Source organism: Vanessa cardui, chromosome 23 (assembly GCF_905220365.1).
Source record: "Vanessa cardui chromosome 23, ilVanCard2.1, whole genome shotgun sequence".
Lineage (NCBI taxonomy): Eukaryota > Metazoa > Arthropoda > Insecta > Lepidoptera > Nymphalidae > Vanessa > Vanessa cardui.
The window spans coordinates 9,707,384-9,729,998 of record NC_061145.1 but is presented as its reverse complement, the minus strand read 5'-3'; the positions used below and the strand labels follow the sequence as shown (position 1 = coordinate 9,729,998).

The following is a 22,615-nucleotide window of genomic DNA, read 5'->3' as shown; positions in this document are numbered from 1 at the left end:
TTGGTAAATAAAGTAACTCGTCTCTAGACAATGATGTAGCAATTTCATATATTCAGTCGGTATGTTATTTTGCTGTAATTTCACCTTTATGACATCCATACACTCAACGATAGGCACATTCGTGAACAATGACTCGACGTCAAAACTGACCATCAAGTCATCAGGCTCAACCGTAGTCGAACGCAAGATGTCAACAAATTGTCTGGAGTCCTTGACATGAGATTTTGTCTGGCCTGCTAACGGTTGTAGTACTTTACATACATGTTGTGCCAATTCATAGGTGGGCGAGCCAATCTGACTTACTATCGGCCTCAGCGGGACATTTGGCTTATGTATTTTCGGTAGTCCGTATAATTTAGGCGGTTGTATGTTTCTCGGCCGGAGTAAATATTTTGATGTCTCATGTCCAATAGCATCCCTACAGGTTTTAATTAGAGTGGTCGTAGCTCGGTTTGTTCTTGCCGTAGGGTTATAGGTGACTTTTCGATAAGTATTTTCATCACTCAGTAGGTGTTGTATTTTTCTGTCATAGTCTGTGACATCCATAACCACAGTAGATATAGAGATAAAATAAAAAATTCGCGAATTGATACGGTGAGTTTCGTCTGCAAAACACGGGATCGAGTGTCGAGTGTACATAAAATAAATTCAACTAGTGACAATGGTAGGGGTGACAATAGTAGTGGTGACCGGTGTTTACGTAGCAAACGTACAAGAAAGGAGGTAGTTCGATACGGACACCTCTAACATTATCAGCATCTACCCGCACACTTCAGTCTCGTGAACGAGACATTCGTAGACAATGTCGAAATATCGAGCTCCACCGAACAAAAATAAAATACATGGTAAATATCCCGAAATTAATAACTTTAATAATAAAAATAACCATGTTAATTTAAAATCCTATATAAAAACGATATTGTTTAAATTACTTCTACAATATAAAAAGAGCATCATTATAAGTCAATTTTGTAAAATCCACGTGCGTTTGTGGTCACTCGTTTCACGAATTTACAAAATTTAAACTACAGTAGAATCCTGATATAACGACCTTCAAGGGACCGGCGATATTATGTCGTACTAACCGGATGTCGTATAAAACGGATATTTACACATGTATGTAATTATGTATTATAAGTGCGAAAGTTTGATTTTCTTATTTAGGTAAATAAAACATGTTGTAGGAATCAGTTACACATGTTTATTTTAATTATTCTTATATGTACACAAATAAGTGGTACATTCCAAATTACAAACATAGGTACGTGATGTACTGTAATACTGTCACTAACGTAGGAAATCTGTTATTTGGGTTTGTTTTTGACAGACTTTTGTTCGGTAGTAAGAACTTCGGACAGCATTGTGAATTTGTGACATCATTGTTTTCATATGGTCATCATCAAAATTAGTCTGAACAAAAAGATTAAAGCGTTTCCGCAGCCTTCAGAGCTTCAGATACACTCAAGGTTGGATAAAACTCTGGTTCGTCATCACCACCGTCGCTATCTTTGCTATTCGCATCGTCGGCGATGATATTATCCACAATGTTTTCATCAGACGGCTCTTCACAAGTGGCGACAGCATCATCGACACGCGCGTATTGTTCAAATTCCTCGTTTGTTATGGGTAACTGATGATTATCAATGGCCTTCGCCCAAATACTCAGCGGTACGTCGTCTTCTTCGTTAAAATCATCTGAAGTTATGGTAAATTCTATATTGCTTCGGACAAAACCAGCATGTTTGTAACAGTTAAAAATTGTTCCTTGCTTGAGTTGAGTCCAGGCATCTTGAATCATTAGAATAGCGTCTAGAACAGTGATCTTCGGGCACTCAACACTACTGCATCCGCCATCTAGAATCTGGATCATTTTTAAAACAAGGTTTTTACGAAAATGTGCTTTCAAAGCTCGAATGATCCCTTGATCTATGGGTTGCAACACTGATGTCGTGTTTGGAGGTAGAAACACTAGGGTTATGCTTTTCAAGTCTGCAATATGGGGATGTGCAGGACAATTGTCAACCAACAGCAGGATTTTCTTATTCTTTTTCGTAAGTTCACGATCCCATGCGCGTGTCCATTTGGTGAAAATGTCACCAGTCATCCAGGCTTTTCGATTGCTCTCATAATCCACTGGCAAATGCCGTACATTTTTAAAACATCTGGGTCGTTGAGATTTCCCGATTACGAGAAGTTTTTTTTTAGCTGTGCCACTCATGTTGGCTGTCACCATCACTGTTATTCGCTCCTTTGATAATTTTCCTCCTGCACATTTTTCACCTTTAAATTTCAACGTCTTGTCTGGGGTTAATTTATAAAACAACCCAGTCTCATCTGCATTAAAAATGTCATCATCACTATATTGAGCACGTAGAGTAGGCCTAACATTTTCTAACCAATCGTGTACATCACTCTGTTGTACTGACGAAGACTCGCCAACAATCTTTCCACTGACGATGTTGTGTCTTACTTTAAAACGATTTATCCAACTCATGGAACATATGAAATTTTGCATGTTTAACTGCCTAGCAAAAAAATTTGCTTTCTCTTGTAGCAGAGGTCCATTAAGAGGTATTCCCCGGTCGCGCTGAAGCTTAAACCACTGTAACAATGCCTTATCCAACTGCTCATGAGTGGAAGTTCGCACACGTTTGCATTTTAAAACATTGGCATTAAATAGCGGCTCGATTTTGTATTTATTCTTTTTTATTGTTGATGTAGTAGAATGAGATACTCCAAATTCCTTTGCGAGGGTTGCGTTTGATTCACCAGCTTCTAATCTGTGTAATATTGCACTCTTTTCTTCAATTGTAAAACACTTTCTTTTCACAGAACTCATTTTATAGCAATTTATGAACTTGTCGTAATAGGTGACAAACACTAACTATGATTTACGCGCGTAAATAAGGAGAATTGAACGGTGAAGCGCGCGGGGAAAGTGAGGGGGCCGAGGTATTGGTCTTTCGTTACCTAAATTGAAACAAAACACGGCGCGTCGTTTTAAACGGACGAATTATCGTAAAAAATGGTCGCTATAAACGGTTTGTCGCTCAAACCGAAGTCGCATTAAACGGTTACATTTTCTCAGTATCTAACTATTAAACCGAACATGAGTAAATAATATCGACGCTAAAAACGGTTAGTCGTTATAAGCGACGTCGTTATAAATGAATTCTACTGTATTTAAAATGTAATACATTTTTATAATTAAATAGTTACTACATAATTGTGTATTTTGGTCGCAGAATGACGTGCATCATATTAAAACCATTGCTTTTTAATGTTCTACATTATGTATGAAGTAGGGTGACCACACGAGAAACAATCACTGTGGAATTTAACACGTTTATTCTGAATTCATATCCGTTATTCCAAATAGTGGAAAAGTGTAATGTCTGTCTGTTTATTAATTTATCTAAGCGCAATTTCTTAGCCAATCGTGATGACTATTAGCACGTAGACATCTGTAGCTTGTTTAGAGAAATATAAAGTGTAAAAGCTACTATGACTATAAATTATAATAAGAATATATTATTTATGTTTATTATTGGTATAGGTTACCCAAAACTTTCGTCACGGTAGCATGCGTAAGCGATCCCGTGGCGTCCACCGAAAGACCGAGAGGGTACCGCTGGTTTTTTAGTGTATAAACCCGGCGTATTCGGCGTCCAGGGCTCCGGAGAGTGCCACCCCCACTTTCCATCACGTGGGGACAGCGCATAATGCGTTTTTCAGCAAGAGAAAAACAAGAAAAAAAAGTTTACCCAAAACTCTACTAATATTATAAGTTTTAAAGTCTATTTGCTAAAAGTTTGTTTATTACGACTGTGTGATTTTAAATGAAATTTGCAATGATATCAAATCTCTAACATATGACCAACATACAAGCAGATGTTAGTAATAAATAAATGTATTACAAAATTATATGTTGTGTTACATAAAAAGTATTTAAGGGCTTAATCTATGTTTATAAACCTATCAACTAGTACTTATATCATATATAAAAAGCGTGGAATTAATACTTGTTAATTTCCAAGCAGGATATTTTACATTAATATATAATTGTAATTAATTAACATTACTGTATTTTATAAATGTTGACTGAGTTTCTTGACGGTTCTTCGCGGTAGAATCTACTTTCCGTACTGCTGGTAGTTTCACTTAATATAGTTGTTAAATGACGATTCAAAAGCGCTTGTAGAAGCTTGCTTGAATAAAGTATACCTATTTTGATTTTTTCAGATGGAACTGATCTTACTAAAATATATCATATGTACAATCTATTCTAAGTTTTTAACCCTTACAAATAAAATAGACCAGAATTAATACTCTTAAGAAATAATAAACTATAACATTTGTCTAACCCCTGATATTTATTCTCAGGTATCGGATGATATCGGCTACGTGATATATTCTGCGCTGGGCAGCTTTTACATACCGTCCTGCATAATGGTCTTCGTGTACATACGAATATATTACGCTGCCAAGGCAAGAGCGAGACGGGGTATACGGAAAAACCCAAGACCAAGACCGGTAAGTATATAGATTTATCCATAATAATATTATAAATGTGAAAGGAACTCTATCTGTCCCGCTTTCACACCAAAGGTACCGACAGATTTAAATTAAATTTGGTACACAAATAGTCTAGAGCTTGATAAAGAATATAGGTTACTTTTTATCCATACCAATCATCAATGAAACATTTTAAGTTAATTTATAAATAAAATTATTTTATTCGCGAGCAGAGCTGTAGGCAACGGCTAGTAGGTATCAGGTATCATATAAAAGTATAAAGGTCAATTTCAAGGTCACAGATTTCATCCTGACCTCTTTAGTCTCTGTAGTCTTTTTTATCGTTGGAAAAACGCATTGCATGTTTCCTCGTTTCCGTATGTGGTCACCGGTAAACTACCTTTTTTAAATGAAAATACAATTAACAAATATATACATATTTACAATTTATTTTCTTTTTAAATATTTTATTAAGCTGTTTTAAACACACTTAAGTCTCTCGTTATCGTTTATATGCTGTATAATATTTGCTTGTTTCAGAACGAACAACAGACGAGCTTCACAAACGCGCCGAAAGGCACGCGGCCCATGCCGACGACATCCACCATATCTATACCACCCGGGATAGATGTTAACAATTCTAATAATAATAGGTGAGATGACAGACTACATATTTACATCCTTAATAGCCTGAAAGTCCTCTATAGCCAAGCTATTTGCGATAGCCATTCCCAAGAGGAACTTTCTTGTAGGGCTTTGTGCAAGCCCTCATCAACTCATCATATATTCTGGCGTAAAACAGCAATGTTCATTATTGTGTTCCAGTTTGATGACTCTGAGTGACCCAGTGTAACTACAGCCACAAGAGACGTAACATCTAAGTTTACAGCGTATTTTTTCTTCTATTCCTGTTCCTTTATTATCTGATGCACTAATTTGTCAACGCATGTAGTATCCATCCACTGGCAAACGATGTAATTTATTGGGTATTCAACATTACCACATTTAATTTCTAATAGCTTATTAAGAGCAGCAATGTTCATTTTATAACATCAATACAAAAAACCACGACAGAAAGCCTACCTTCAACTCCTTAGATCATAACAAGCCAATCCCTCAATCTATCCTCATGAAAGAAGTACATTTTCGTTTAGAATCAAAAGTCATATAACGATATTAATTTCAGGGAAAGTCAGATATCAACAATAGAAACGCAACAGGTACCCATACCGACTGTTACGTGCGACTTCGCCTCCGATATATCAACAAGCGAGGCGGGGGACGCTGGACCTCAACCAGACGAGAGGAAAGACACGTTGAAGGTAATAATCAAAAACCACACGTTAAACTTACCACTGGTAGGGCTTTGTGCAAGCCCGTCCGGGTAGTACCACCCACTCATCAGTTATTCTACCGCCAAATAACAGTACTCAGTATTGTTGTGTTCCGGTCTGAAGGGTAAGTGAGCCAGCGTAACTACAGGCACAGGGGACATAACATCTTAGTTCCCAATTTTGTTGGCACATTGACGATGTAAGGAATAGTTAATATTTCTTACAGCGTCATTGTCTATGGGTGATGGTGACCACTTACCATCAGGTGGCTCGTATTGAGTTTGAGTTTGCTCATCAGCCAAACTATACCATAAAAAAAAATTTTAAAAAAATCCATGCTTATTACTTACTTAATGATGACAGAAAACTAAGTAAATTCATGACGTATTAACTTATTTTGGGTATGGGTAGGATAGTTACTCATCAGATATTCTACCACCAAACAACAATAATTATTATTTATACCACAAGGGACATAACAACATCCCCAAGGTCAGTGGCGCGTTAGTGGTGTTAATAATAGTTTAAAAGTTACAGCTCTAATATCTATAGACAATGATGACCAGTTCCATCAGGCACATTTGTCTAATTCACCTTCACGGAACAGCACATTTGCCTAAAAATATAATCTACATTTAAATAAGTTGATGAAACTCCATAATTTTCATATAGACTCAGCTGTAATAGCATAAATGGATGATGGTTAAATCAAAAAATCGTCAAAACAATGAAATAAATTCGCTTACAACAAACAAAGCAAATACTCGATTACAATTTCCAAGAAAAGTGTACACGAATCTTTCATTTAAAAATGTTATTATATTTACTCTTTCAAACGATATTTCTTTTACTTTAATATCGTATATTAAACTTTGAACTTCTATAATATTGAATTAAACTCTTGAAATATTTCAAAAATTCAATTTCAACTTCATAATCTCCAACAAAGGTAGACAGGTAATGCTGTTTGAGAGTAAGACCGAAAGAATTGAGAACCTTAATTTTTCCTATAAAACCTTTAGCCACAAAGTCCATTAAGATAATGCATTTTATCATTCGCATTAAAAGCTCTGTTAACTCACCGTTTTCAACTTAATTTCTAGAAAAAAACATTAATTGTTATCCATTTAAAATAACGTTAAAACGCGTACATTTCCGGTTACTTACCTCGCAGTAGCAGATACTGTTTCATTTATTTAACAAGTACAAACTCTTGAACAATAGTATATAGAAATGTTCCTAGAATTTTAATGCACCTTTTTATAAAATGAGAATGCATTTAATCACGTAATCGCTCTATAAAACTGCTTCTGGGATGAAATTTAACCGATTAATGGGTTAATAGTTTATTATATTATACAATTTATTAATGATATTTGTTAATTCAATTATCAATACATGTTGATTTTGGATCCAAGAATTGGAACTAACAAGCCTGTAATATCCTCATGTATCCCACAGCTGGGATCGGATTTGCTTATGTGGTGAATGGAGGTTTCCAGATTCCACCACGCTGATTTCCGCTCCGCTAGATTTAATTGAGGATTTTCTCAGTGTTTTTCTTCATAGCCTAACACGAGATGAATTATAGAATCAAAGTACATGAAACTGCTTACATCATACGTTGACTAAGAAATACTAAGTTACTTAACTCATAATTCACTTTAATATATGTTCACTAAAAAGCATATGCAGACTTTAGTCTTCGAATCTACTTCGTACAGCAAAATTGCATAATGTATAATGATAAAAACTGGGTTATATAAATCGTACTTTTTCCACGAAATCGTCTCTCAAGGATACTCATACTATATCTTGATGAAATTCAGATATGGGGAGGTATATATGTATGGATAACTAGCTTCGATAGTTATACTAATGCTTCATTCTTGAGAAAATTGAAAAATACATTTATTCAACGTATTTCCACCTGCACCCGCAAAATTCGCTCGGAATTTGTATTCGGAGATTTATTTCACCGGGAATATAATTTGAATTTATTTTCTTTATTCAAATACGTGTGAATGTATGCCTGTTATATAAGACGTATGACGTCAGAGATATACTATCCTTTCTTAGTAAGTATTCGCTAGGGATTCAATGCTTTTGCAGTCATGAATATGGTGTTTAATTAATAAGGAATACTTTCGTTAAATAATGTGTACGTATTTTACCGAATAAGGGAAATATATTTTCGTAAAACTGCTTAGCCAATATAAATACACAAATAGGTAAAGGACTGGGTGATGAAGGAAACATCGTGAGAGAACCTGCATGTGTCAAAAATTTGGGGCAAAATAAATTACTACACCGCTAAAGTACTTGTTTCCAATCCTTGTAATTTACCTGACATGCGCTCATTTCTTTTAAACAAACACTCAGTTTTCCTAAGTTTTATGACGTCAGCTACAATATTAATGCTTGTTCCAGGTGGTAACATCAGCACAAGTAACAAGAAACCCCTTAGCAGCATGTCCATATAGAAGTTCAACGCTCTCCGTAAATGGAGAACTGCAGCTGCAATCCCAGAGGTGCAGAGCACCAAGCGTAGCCATAGACACAGACATGGTATCCGAATTGGAACCGTCATCATCAGACTCCGGTGTCGTGTCACGCTGCGCTGTAGTCAAACCTCTTAAATTAAGAATATGCCAGCCAATCTTCGGCAAGAAGAGTGACTCGTCGCGAAAACAAGAAAAAGCTCAACCAACAAAAGCTGAACTGGAACCAGCGTTACCAAAACAGCACAAGCCACGTGATCCAGAAAGAGAGAAGAGAAGATTAGCGAGAAAGAAAGAAAAGCGTGCGACACTAATATTAGGTTTAATCATGGGCAGCTTTATAGCATGCTGGCTGCCATTCTTCTTCCTTTATATATTGAAGGCTGCGTGTAGGAGGTGCGTTATACCCTCGAGTGCGTTCGCGATAGCCTTCTGGCTGGGTTATATGAACTCCGTATTAAATCCTGTAATATATACGATATTCAACAAAGATTTCAGACGAGCATTCAGACGGATATTGTTCAAGTGATGTTTAGCCTACCTGTGCTGCTATAGGTGTGTGGCCAACAGGATCCTGCTGGCCCAGCAACGCGCAGCGCCAGGTCTTTACAATGTACGCTGATCAGATCACTATCATTAACTTGAAACGCTTAAATTTTTACTTTGTACTATACTATCATTTAAGTCGAATATATTTTTAAAAGAATAATGTGTTCATTTGTAAATAATACTATTATGTTGTATAGATTTTCGTACGTGATCTATTCTATGAATACAGTTGTCGCTTATTACTTTTGTATTCTGGATAATCTTATTGGCGTTTTATCTGTAAGAGAAGTCTAGCCGTTGTGATTTCATCCGTTTTCGATTCCTGTTTAAGATATTGTGTAATTTTACAAGTGTTTTAAATAAGCTAAAGGTCCCTCAAGTATCTTGTTTACACAAAAGTTAGTCTAATTACAGTATGCTAGGGAATACAAATTAATCGCATGTAAAAAATAATTGTATAAAAAACTAGTTTTCTTTAAACGTAGATTCGTCTAGTGAAAATTATATTAATGAAAAAAATACTGCAACACTGATGGATTTGAAAAGTATAGATAACATATATTATCTAAATAACCTCTTACTTATACTTGTAAAAAATAATTAACGAAAAAAAAAAACATTTTATACCCTTACCTTATAATTTTATTATAATTCTTAATAAATTAACGTGTAGCTTTTTCTATCGTTCTTTCTTAAAATATAAATAATCTGTATAAAAATAAATATTTATTTATGTTAATTTTTCAATAAATAGATAAACTATACGCTTTATACGTACAAACAATAAATTAATTTTAAGTTAATATTGTATAATTGTTCATCTTAAATAAATTTCATTACAAGAATCAATAACATATATATTTATGGAAAAAGGCATTCGTACTTCTTTTTATTAATTTCATAACTTTTTATTTCAACTTCATCTTCAGGTATTATTCAATTGAAATAATCAAAATATATATATAATTACTAATTAAAAATATGTATACCAAACAACCATGTGAAAAATAAAAAATATACAGTCAGTGTCACAGCATATATCCAAGTCTGTTCATCTATATGTTTTAAAGAAACATATATATTTTTACCTCGTGGGAAGGATTGTGTAAGTCTGGGTTGGTACCACTCACTCATCTATAAGGAAGCAGCAATATTGTTGTGTTCCGGTTTGAAGGTTGAGTGATTATAACTACGAGCACCAGGTGCATATGGCCTTGGATGACTGAGCATTTAGTGGCCCATTTGCATATGCCATAACAAAATATATGCTTGACACCAAAAAACATATTTATCTTATTATTTACACGCCCGCTATACTATCATCATTTCAGATCTATGTTTCTAACAAAATAATATAATCGGAAGCATTATTATGTAAGCACCAGTTCAACCACAAATATCAAGATTAGCCGCAATAAAGCACAAAGATGTGTAATTTATTAAACTTCGATATTAGTGATTAGCAGACTATGTAACCTTAGATTAATCCATAATGTCCTATAACACTAGGATCTATGACCATTGAAGAGTTTATATAGACGATTACTTTGCCAGAATTTTTCTACTGAAATGGTGATGTAATGTTTTTTTCATTATAATATTGGTGACTGCTTAATGTGCAACTGATCAGCTCCTGACTATTGGTGATTGAGAATATTCACTATTTCAATAGCCAATCCATAATCAGTCTTGGGATGTAAAATGTTATGTCCCTTGTGCCTGTAGTTACACCAACTCGTTCAATCTTTATACCGGAACAAAATAGCACTAATTAATATTGTTTAGCGTGAGAGTAAGTCTTTATTTCCTAGTTTCTTCTACATGTGAGTGTATAACACATACAGCAAAAGTATTTTATTGACAAAACTATTTTAATTTTTTTTTTAAATCCTGCTCTACACTAGCAATCCCTTGGCTTGGCTTTACAATATTATTTATAACTAACTTATTTTTACAATTTAATCATTAAATCCGGAGATCCTTTTCAAACAATCATATTTTAAGGCAATATTATTAAATATTTCCTGCTTTTTAATTCGAAGATTTTCGCATAGCCATAAATTCTGATATTTTGAAACGTGACGGCTACGTTTTTGATCACATCACATCGATATACAGGCTGTATGGCGTCGAGCTTGGATTAAGCTTGTTACGTCAATTCAATGCCTTAGGATTACTTAAAAAAAAAAAAGGAACCACAAGCTTCAATTTTAAACATCCACAGAGTAGACAAACAATTAACAAAATATGAAAAAGGCGCGAATTTCCACAGATTATAATAAAAAGTTTTACGTATGTCGTTAATTTGCCTTACATGTAACCGAGCCTTATTATGTGTGTATCTTGTTATAAAAATACTCATTTACATCATATTCATTAAATAATGATCACAATAACGTTGTAAAGGTGTGGTGTTAGATCTTTGAATGAATTGTAACTTAATTTTGGAGATTAATACAACAAATATAATCTTAAAATGTAGTGTCATAATATATATATCATGTTCTACATAGTATATTTTGTTTTCACTGTATAACATATAAAAATGTTTACAATCTCTCAATGATTATTAAAATATAATTATTAATAATTAATTAAATGATGACTGTGCCTCCGTGCCTACTAGCACTTCAATAAATTGCACATTTTAATAAAAAAAGAAAAAAATATATATTATTAAAAAAAATACACATTTTAATTTATCAATTATTAACAGTTAAATTATTTTCGCATAATTTATTTAAAATTATATTCAATCGATTATTAAAGAGAATTATTAATAATTTAACAATTGTAAAATTAATTTATGTAAAAAAAAACATGTGCGTTTTTTGTAATTTCGAAGCGCTGGTCGCATTCCATTTTCAATTTGTATAAATATTGTTATTATTTATATTATAAATAAACATTGAACTATAGTATAGTTGTAATTGTATTATAAAAAAAGAACACCAAAACTATATAAACCTAATCTTATGATAATAGTATAATATATTCTAATATCTTAGTAAAACATACGCGTTAAATTTGTGCGTATATAGAGAATTCAGCGTATCCTGTACATAAGCTTGGTTCATGTATCTCATTATGTAAAAATATTACATAAAATATATAAATAACATAAATAGATTTAACGTTAATTATTATAAATATTTATAAACTGTACCTATGACTGAATATAGTTTATAAAAAAATATTTCTTTCCTACAAAATGTAAATACAGTTTATAAATTACTAGATTATATTATAATTATAAATTTTAAAACGACAACGAGGACTTAATTCTAAATAAATGTATTTTAGATTCTTGTATTAGATATCTCATTAATTAGGTTATAAATATATTAATAGAATTATTTAATATAACATAAATAATATAATTTATAAATAATTTGAGCAATAGAAGGGATAAACGAATATGTATTGTTATCATTTATCAATTTAAGTATTTCATATATTGTCTTCCAAAGTGCGTGTGATCGTTAATATGTAAATTTAGCGTTTATTCGTTTTTATTTTATGAACATTTAATGAAACACCAATTTATGTAAATTATGTTCACGTAAAACGTTAGCTATGTAAGCTGCCAAATTATTTTACTAGCTATAAATTTTAAAGCAGAGTAACGTAAGACATATATATATCTAAAATAATATATATGTATAAAAATAAATATATCTAAAATCCCGCAATTATGTAATGAGCCCTTACGAATTGCGACGATTTTACATAAATAATATAAATATATAATTTAAGAAAATATATCGTAATGAAAAAAAATCATTTCGTTATATTTTCCAAAACTAATTATAATTGAACGCAATAATTTTTTTTAAATGATAAAAAATTAATAATTATCTTTTCTTAATCTATATAAATTTTTCAAATAAAGCATCTGTACAGTTTAAAAATGTAAAGAAATATGCCAATTCATATTTAAATATTAAAAATAGACGATTTCGATATTATAATAAATTTGTTTTTAGATTAATGAATAGTATTATATATATTATGTATTATTATTAGAATCTTGTTCAATAATATAAAAGTTATAATCTATAATTATTTATATTATAATAGTAAACAGAGTCTAGTAGTCCGTTAAATAATTTATTTAAAAATAATTCGGTGAATACTATAATTTCGTTATATTCTTTGTATTGAATCTCATACGATACAATTATTATTATCGATTCGAAATTGTAAATGAATGAATATACGAAGTACCAAATATACAAGTTTTAATCTTTACAAATTGTTTTAATTCAACCTTATTGTTTAAAATTATACAATATTTACAGCCTTATGCATCAATACCTTGGAGCGCAATACATTAAAAAAAAAAACCACGATCATCTGTCAATGAGGCTTATGTAGGTTTACTTTTGGCACGAAATTTGACAGCTTTATAGTAGCGGCACGCTATGATGGCCGTTTTGACGTTTGCCCGCTCATAAAGTTTCGTATTTAATAAATAATTACATCAAAGGAGGAGATATTGTCAATAGTGACGTGCAGTTAGTCATAAAATTCATCGAATGTGATTTCTAAACTACAAATATTAGGGTACCGCGAAGATAACTTTTTAACGATTATGAAATAAATGTGAAAATAGATAATATTTTAGAAAATGAACTTATAATTAATGTGAATGATAGCAGTGAGAGTGAAAGCAGCAGTACAGACGACTCCGATTAAATATAGCCACTAGTGTTTTTGGTTTCTTTTTTGTATCAATTTATTTCTTGTATGTAATGTGTTTATAAAGTTATTCATTCTAATTCCAATTTTTGATTTAAATTGATTTCGTTCGAATATATTACTTAAACTTATTTTATATTTTTTTTATTAAACCTTTTTAATCAGATACTACTTGCAAAAAAAACAAAGATTTGAATATATTATATCGATAATAAATTTACATTTCACATCACTTTTTTAATGTGTCAAAACGGCCATCGTATCTTGTGGCTAGTATAGATATACCATATCTTAGTCATAGAAAATAAGCACTGGTTGTTTGTTTCTTATTATTCATTTAAAGTAATTAATGTTATATTTTATTTTAAAGTCAGTTTATTATTAGTCTATTAAATTAAAACCTAGCTTCACTTGGATAAAGTAAATAAACCAAAACAAATGCAGTTTATTTTTATTTTTCATTTAACATATAACTTAACATAAACGTTGATCTTATAATATATTGTTACTGAAAACTTCAGCGACCTTACCGCACCCCTACACGAATTATTTTTTATTTGTGCCAAAAAGGCACAGATTATTTCGCACGAATATATTATTTTGGAACGCATTCCCGTAAACGTCAAACATGGCCGCCCGTTGACGGTTGAACTGTCATGTCATTGAATTTCATTTAAATAACATCGTAATATTAAAAGCCATTAAACTAAGAATTGGATTTAATTGAACATCGAAATATCTGGACTATACAAATTTTGCGTATATCTGCCTACTGTCGACTAAAAATATAATTATTTTTTAACAATTCATAATTAAGTGTTTTTGACACATGATACCTATAAATTTTATAATGACTATAGTAACTCACATATCACATGGTAACGTTTAAAACTCGTTTTCACCGGTGAGATTCGAGTATCTTGCTACACTAGATATCCAAACCGGCTTCACACGGGTGCAATGCTCATACTAAATATACTTACTACAGATTTTTTCTTGTTTATTATTTGACGACCTACGTGGTCGAGTGGTATGTACACTGGTTTTCATGGGTACGCCACTCCGAGGTCCCGGGTTCGATTACCGGTCGAATCAATGTAGATTATCATTAGTTTTCTATGTTGTCTTGGGTCTGGGTGTTTGTGGTACCGTCGTTACTTCTGATTACCTTATCACACTTGTGTTGCTTTAGCTACTTACATTGGGATCAAAGTAACGTATGTGATGTTGTCTCATATTTATTTATTATAGTGTCCATGAACTATATACAAACCTTCCTCTGGAATCACTCTATCTATTAAAAAAAACGCATCAAAATCCGTTACGTAATTTTAAAGATCTTTCCATACATATGGACAGACTGTAAGCGACTTTTTATACTATGTAACGATATCCCTACTATGTATTTCTTACAATAAATAGAAACTTCGATAGGTTGTAATACGATGGTCTCGCTCGCTGTTCCAGTAATATTACAATTCATTAGTATATATAATTTTCCACACAATTCAAACTTAGCCGAAGTTAGTATCTGGTATTGTATTGTTTATGCGCTATCAGCCCCAGGAATAATCAATAACTAACTTATAGAGTTACAAGAAACAGACATATACAGTTCTGACACTGTTAGTGATCATACATACGGCTGCAAACAGGGAACTATTAAAATCAATCAATCTATTAATGAAATGAAATGAAATGTTCTTTATTTGCCAGAATGTGGTAATCATATTAATATAGATAGATAAATAAAAATACAGATAGCTAAATAAATAGAGATAGAGACAGGATAAATTACATACATATATAACTGTAATTAACTAACATGACTGTATTTTGAAATGGTGAAAAAGAGTAACTACTGATTTTCTTGCAGGTTCTTCTCGGTAGAACCTACTTTCCGAACCGGTGGTAGATGGTGGTATTCACTTAAAATACTTGTTAATTGACAATTCAAAAAGTACTTGTAAAAGCCTACTTGAAATAAAATGTATTTTGATTTGATTTTGATGTATATTAGCAATCTTACAACCATTTTAAAACTCTTAAAAGAACCTGTATATTTGTTACATGAAATTACATTTAAAATTAAATAAGGTTTGGATAGACATATTAGCGTATTACCCACTATTACGAGTTATCTAGCAACATTTTATATGTCTACATACACACACACACACACATACACATACACACACGCACACACTGTACACTTACTAACTCATCATTCGTCCATAGTAATGATAAGTAAGCAACTGTTAATACAGGTACATATACATACAAAGGAGTAACCCCAACTATATGAGGACTGACGCCAATTAAACAATATTTAAGACCTCATTGATACGATACCAATTAGGATGTAAATTTAAAGTGGATATAAGCATTTTAGTAGAATTGTGTTGTATTATAAATAATTTAATAGAGTACAGAAATGATTTTAAAAAAAATTATTAGACTTCAAAATTAGAACCAGCTAGTGAACAAAAAGAATATATCTTTAAACTACTAAACCGATTTTAATTAAACTTAATCTGTTCCCAAGTTGTAGTGTACCTATATTAAATTGAAAATGATCATCTCAATACGACTTCCAGTTTTCGAGAAATTCGTGGACCATCGTACACTTACGGAATTAAGCACACGTGCTTGGAAGCCTAAATCATCATTATCATAATGATTTTATTAAATTAAATTTTATAATTGTAAGATTTTGGCGTGTAGGCTATCTTGAGATACTGAGGCATATAATATTCAGAGACGGATCCAGGTATGAGGCTAGCCAATACTCAAAGACCGAAGGAACAATATATTTTTATTTACGACATGTCACAATTGTTTGAGTACCCTGTACTGACTGATTGATTAATGTATTATATTAATCTAACAATAAATTGTTATGATTTCGTCATGCCAAGTATGGAGTACAACTAAAAAGGCGATGTGCTGACGGCACAAGATCATTTGTGTGTAATAATTCAAAGTAAATAATTCAAAATCAGAATAATATTTATTCCAGTGCTAATCTTTTTCATTGAATATTTTAATTAGAGTATGTTAATATATGTTACTAAAAAAAGGTAATATAATATATGAGGTTTATTTTTTACGTTTCACTAATTATATTCAAATCAACGTCGGTAATTATCTGTCCATTAAAATAATTAGTTATTAGCTTTAATTAATATGTTAATATTTAATTCAATCATTCCAATTCATAATCTCATTTACGATCTAATCAAATTTGATTGAAATAATTTTATAACAATAAATTGTTAATTGTAATGTTAAATAGATTATATTAAGTAACTATTTGATCGGCAGCCATTTTAGATTTGTAATGACGTCATATACTATGATTACAACGTTACTTATTTCGAATTAATCACATGCATGTTGAATCGTCTTTTAAATATATATTTGGAGACTGACTATCAATTTTGTTTAATTTTTACATATCTATTGTAAGCTAATATATACACAAACGAAATAATAGTTAATATAATATGAGTAATATGGTATTAACAAAACAAAATTACTTTTATAACTAATTTATTGCATGGATATATAATAATAATCATTAACAACAAAATACTTCAAAATATTTCTGGTTTTCTAATATTATTACAAAAACAGTAAAACAATGATACGCCTGACCGTATTACGCGCGACCTCCCGCCAAAATGAGAAAGAATTTTAAATGCCATCTGTCAGCTTGACGCATGACGTTCGGAAAGTCGCACTAATTCTCCGTATAATAGTTGCGTTGTGTGTTTAAGTCTAATGTCTAATGACTGTGTACTTAATTATCCTCTCCCTCTTTCTCTTTCACCCGTTACCTTAACCGATATGCCTTTCTCTTTTTTACTTAAAATATATTGAGATTTAACCCTTTACCACTCAATTGTACTGGTTAATATCCAGTCTCTTTTGTTTTTTTATTAAAGCAGGAAAGGAAATTAGCCACGTGATGGCGCTGTACCTAACACCAACAAGTGTCGCAACACGCAACACAACTATAGAAAAAAAATATGGTAGAATAATTGAAAAAAAAAATTATAAGGTGGACGCTACATCCCGAAAAAGTTTGCATGATAAACACACACTGGCATTAAAAATCACTTCGATTATTTCCCTAGAAGTGGTTTCAATCATCGCGTCCGTGTGTCACGCACAGAAGTTAGCGTCGCCGCCAGGGAGATGTCCCGCTAAACTTACACGGGCTCGTAATTGAAAACGCTATTCGAAAATGTTTATCTCGTAATAAAGTTGACGGCCTCTGATTGAGTTACGAATTTTCAAAGGTTAATTATGTTAACGGTTATATTGTGTTCGTTTCTAATTAAAAATCTTCGTTAACTGACTCGATAGTCTAACGGTTCGAATTCTTATTTAAATTATTTTACGCGATACCAGTTTCCATTCGTGATTTTTTTTTATTTGACGTTCTAGCAGGACTATTCTGTAACAAGAAAGTCGAAGCTCATCTGGGTATATACCACCCACTCATCATATATTCTACCGCCAAATAACAGTACTCAGTATTGTTGTGTTCCGGTTTGAAGGGTGAGTGAGCCAGTGTAACTACAGGCACAAGGGCCATAACATCTTAGTTCCCAAGGTTAGTGGCACATTGACGATGTAAGGAATAGTTAATATTTCTTACAGCGTCATTGTCTATGGATGATGGTGACCACTTACCATCAGGCCCTTATGCTCGTCCGCCAACCTATACCATAAAAAAAAACCAAAGAAAACTGTTGTGAAATTTCGGAATTTGAATTTGTCATTTACTCTAATAATTTAAAAACTATAGGATACTTTAAGGATCATCACAGTAGCATACGAAAGCGATCCTGCGGCGTTCACTGAAAAGACGAAGAGGGTAATGCTAGTTTTTTGGTAGTGGTGTGCGGGGGCGCACTCGACCTACTGCACACCAGTGAGTCCCAAGCAAAACAAATCAAAAAGGATAATCTTGGTACCTTGTCCGCGTAAATACGTCACTAGCTGTTAGATACAACTGCAACAAACAACAACAGCCTGTAAATTCTTACTGCTGGGCTAAAGGCCTCCTCTCCCTTTAAGGAGAAGGTTTTGGAACATATTCCACCATGATGTTCCAATGCGGGTTGGTGGAATACACATGTGGCAGAATTTCTATGAAATTTGTCACATGCAGGTTTCCTCACGATGTTTTCCTTCACCGCTGAGCACGAGATGAATTATAAAGAAAAATTAAGCACATGAATCAGCGCTGCTTGCCTGGGTTTGAGCCCGCAATCATCGGTTAAGATGCACGCGTTCTAACCACTGGGCCATCTCTGCTCTAGCTGTTAGATACCCTAGTGTCAATTTAGTTTATCCGTATTCTTGAAAATATATACAAATAAACTAGCTTTATCATGTATCACTCACAATAGAAGCATTTACATATTGATTAACAAATTAAGCCGTATCACCTACTTCAGAAGAATCGGTGAAGCGCGCGCGTTTTTATTGTAAAATTCACTAATTGCTTACAATTTTCAATGTAATGAAATTGATTCCATAACAATGATATATCCAGGTGGCGATCGTTTAATTCCCAAGGTGTCGTGTCATCCATGTACTAATTATATTAATCTTCTTTTTTTGGGCCTTTATTTGTGCCAAGAGGGCACAGATTATGTCACCAATGCCATATGCTAGTATTAATCTTCAGCGTGCAAACATCCTTGACATTATTTTTTTAATTCTTAAAGGCACGAATAGACAAAGATTACGCATTACTTTTATTCAACTGTTTGACAACTTTTTTGTTGGAACTATTGACAAGCTCTATAGTTGCATAATCATAATTATTATCAACAGTGTTTTACCAATTTTACCAATAAAATCGAGTTACGATTGCATTTTGGTCCAGTATTTTGTAAGTATTTTTGATAGAAAATAAAAAATCATGCAAATTCGCAGTATCTCTAACTAGCGACCTGCCAAACTTGATGCAATGCAGATATCAAATATGGTACAGAATATTTGTACATCGTACCAAACAACAGTACTTGGTATTGCTTTGTTCCGGTTTGAAGGGTGAGTGAGCCAGAGTAACTACAGGCACAAGGGACATACCATCTTAGTTCCCAAGATTGGTGGCGTATTGGAGAAGTAAGGAATGGTTATTATAACAGCGCCAATGTATATGGGCGGTGGTGACCACTTACCGTCAGGTAGCCCATATGCTCGTCCGCAAACCTATAGCATAAAAAAACTTTTTCTCATTAAACAATACAAACCATTGTAACATCATTGAATTTTAAATCATAATATCTTCCAAATACCAATTAAAATAACATGCTTAGAAGTGCCATAAATAAGTTTGCGCTTTAAATATTTACAGAAAATAATTAACTATAAAAGCAATTGGTTTAAATATTAATATTTCAATGTTAAAGAAATTCAAAACTTTAATACTAATTGCGTAATTGTGTAATTATTGAATTTAAAATTTGATTTCCCGAGCTATTAGCCAGACGCTGTCTCTCAAAATTCATAAGTCCAAGTTTATTTTGAACTCTGTTCGCTGAATTTGCATTTGAAAGCCGCTTCGAATTATTTTAATTCTTAATTCCTGTTGTAACAAACAACAACAACAGCCTGTAAATTTCTCACTGCTGGGCTAAGGCCTCTTCTCCCTTTGAGAAGGTTTGGAACATATTCCACCACCCTGTTCCCATGTTGGTTGGGTTAAATACATATGTGACAGAATTTCTATGAAATTAGACACATGCAGGTTTCTTCACGATGTTTTCCTTACATGCTTAGATCTTGAAAATTACGCAACGGATTCTTCTTCTTTCTCTCTCTTCTTCAGTTCTCATATACGAATTATTATTTTTTATAAATTTATAAAAAAATACTCTCGGTGTTGCTCGCCAGTTCTCTTACTAGTACTTGGCTTGACACGCTACCGCGTGTCTAGATAAGCACACTACCAACTGGTTAGCTTCGTTATCTGAAAATGTCAATAATTTTTCCATCGAAATATTTGAACCTAGGAACAGACATGGTTCTGCAAAACTATAAGGTATCTACGAAACCAAAGGGATCTTTAAAAATAATCTCTCTCATACATAACCATATCTTATTAATGGCACGGTTATACTTTGAGGTCTAGAAAACAATGTACCGCTTAATTTCCCTCAGGCGTGTAGTTTTAATATTGAATTAGCTTTGTGGTTAGTTTATATGAAGAATATTTAATATATAAGGCCATAAAGAACAGTCAAATTGTGGTATATTTATTTAAGAAATATAATATAGAGTCAGAGTAACAAAACCTTCGTCAATTTTAATAAATCGTCACCTTTATCAAGTCTTAAACTCTTAGTACCTTTTGAATCTGAACATGAAATCATTGCGACACGATATGTCATTTTCGATCGGTAAAGCAGATTATCGCTCATACTGATTACACGAAAATAGATCTTAAGGTGACGAACCTTTTCTTACCCCGACTGTACATTATGCTGCAGTTACACTGGAAGAGTTCCATACGACCCTGCAGCTTCATACCAAATGTTCATTGAATTCGATTCGGCGATAAGATCTAAAAGATTAACAAACACACACACACACACACACACACACACACACACACACACACAAACAGATAGACTTCCGTATTTATAAAATTAGTATCGATAATGAAACTAATATTTAAAGGATGTTGAGTGTTGCTGTTGTACAAAATATAGTATTTACTTTTAAATAGCTAGGCAGACTGCGAAAATCTGCTTATATATATCTATATCTTAAAAATATTATATTTATATAGACAATGCGTCTCTAAATTGAAGACTAATGAGTGGAAACCGTGTCCAATTACACTGGCTCACTCACCCTTCAAACCGGAACACAGCCATACAACTATTGTGCGTCTTATAAATCATCATCATTATCATTACACAGAATAAAACAAAGTCGCTCTCTGACCCTATGTACGCTTAGATCTTTTCAATTACGAAACGCATTTTGATGCGTTTTTTTTTTCATAGATAGAGTGATTAAAGAGGAAGGTTTTACATAATACGTGGACAATATAATAAATAAGATAATAATATTACTTTGCTTCTTTTTTTTTACTTTTTTGATTGATTGATTGATTCATTGATTATCATCATAGCACTCGTGAAAAGTCGGGAAGATTCACTAGTATTATATATAATAATATTTAAAGCTAAGCATTAACTAAATGGGGTTCAGAATAGTTTAAACATCACGATTTTAACTTTTCAATGAGTTTTATAAGTATATAATAATGTCTGTCAGGCTTATCCTAATTTATTGATATTCCAAAGTTCGGCACTCATATTCCACTTGGAATCCAACCAATCTATACCTAAAAGTTTAGGCTTATACTTGTGGGAAATTAGTGACGAAGTGTTATTACTTGTGGGGAAACTGTTGAAAACTTTCTAAATCATAATGTGACTCACTGCTACTCGTTTTATCGCCAATTTTATACATCTATACTAATATTATAAAGAGGTATATTATGTTTGTTTGTAGGTGGTACTTTTTTGATGTTATAGGGGGCAAACGAGTAGGAGGTCTGATGGAAAGTGATTACCACCGCCCATGGACATTTGCAGCACCTCACCTTTAAGGAAGGAACAATATCGCCAGCGAAAGCTGGTTCCACAGAGTGATTGTGCGAGGCAGGAATTGCCTTGAAAATCACGCCGTTGTGGATCTTCGGATATCAAGGTGGTGTGGGTAAAATTTCGAATGTAGACGAGATGTCCGAAGGTGCTCAATTTCAAGCAGCCGGGATTAATCCGAGCAATTCTTCGGGACATGCCCCGTGAAAAATTCGGTAGATTATGCAGAGTGATCCAACATCTATACGCAAAGCCAAGGGATCAAGCTGATCGGAAAGGAGCATAATGTTCAATTTCTTAAAAAAAAATACTGCTAAATAATTAGATTATTCCTGATCGCATATGGGTCATAAATAATATTTATATTGTATTA

General features: G+C 32.7%; 1 protein-coding gene across 1 annotated transcript in view; it reads left to right on the top strand.

Moving 5' to 3' along the window:
• LOC124539814 (alpha-2Db adrenergic receptor) overlaps positions 1-9,465 on the top strand; it is a 545,191-nt gene extending 535,726 nt beyond the window's left edge. The window contains exons 4-7 of the mRNA XM_047117172.1: positions 4,384-4,533; positions 5,056-5,168; positions 5,702-5,837; positions 8,280-9,465. Of these exons, the coding sequence (XP_046973128.1) occupies positions 4,384-4,533; positions 5,056-5,168; positions 5,702-5,837; positions 8,280-8,879 (999 nt within the window). The 3' untranslated portion in view covers positions 8,880-9,465. The remainder of the gene's footprint in view (positions 1-4,383; positions 4,534-5,055; positions 5,169-5,701; positions 5,838-8,279) is intronic.
• Positions 9,466-22,615: the final 13,150 nt, after the last annotated feature.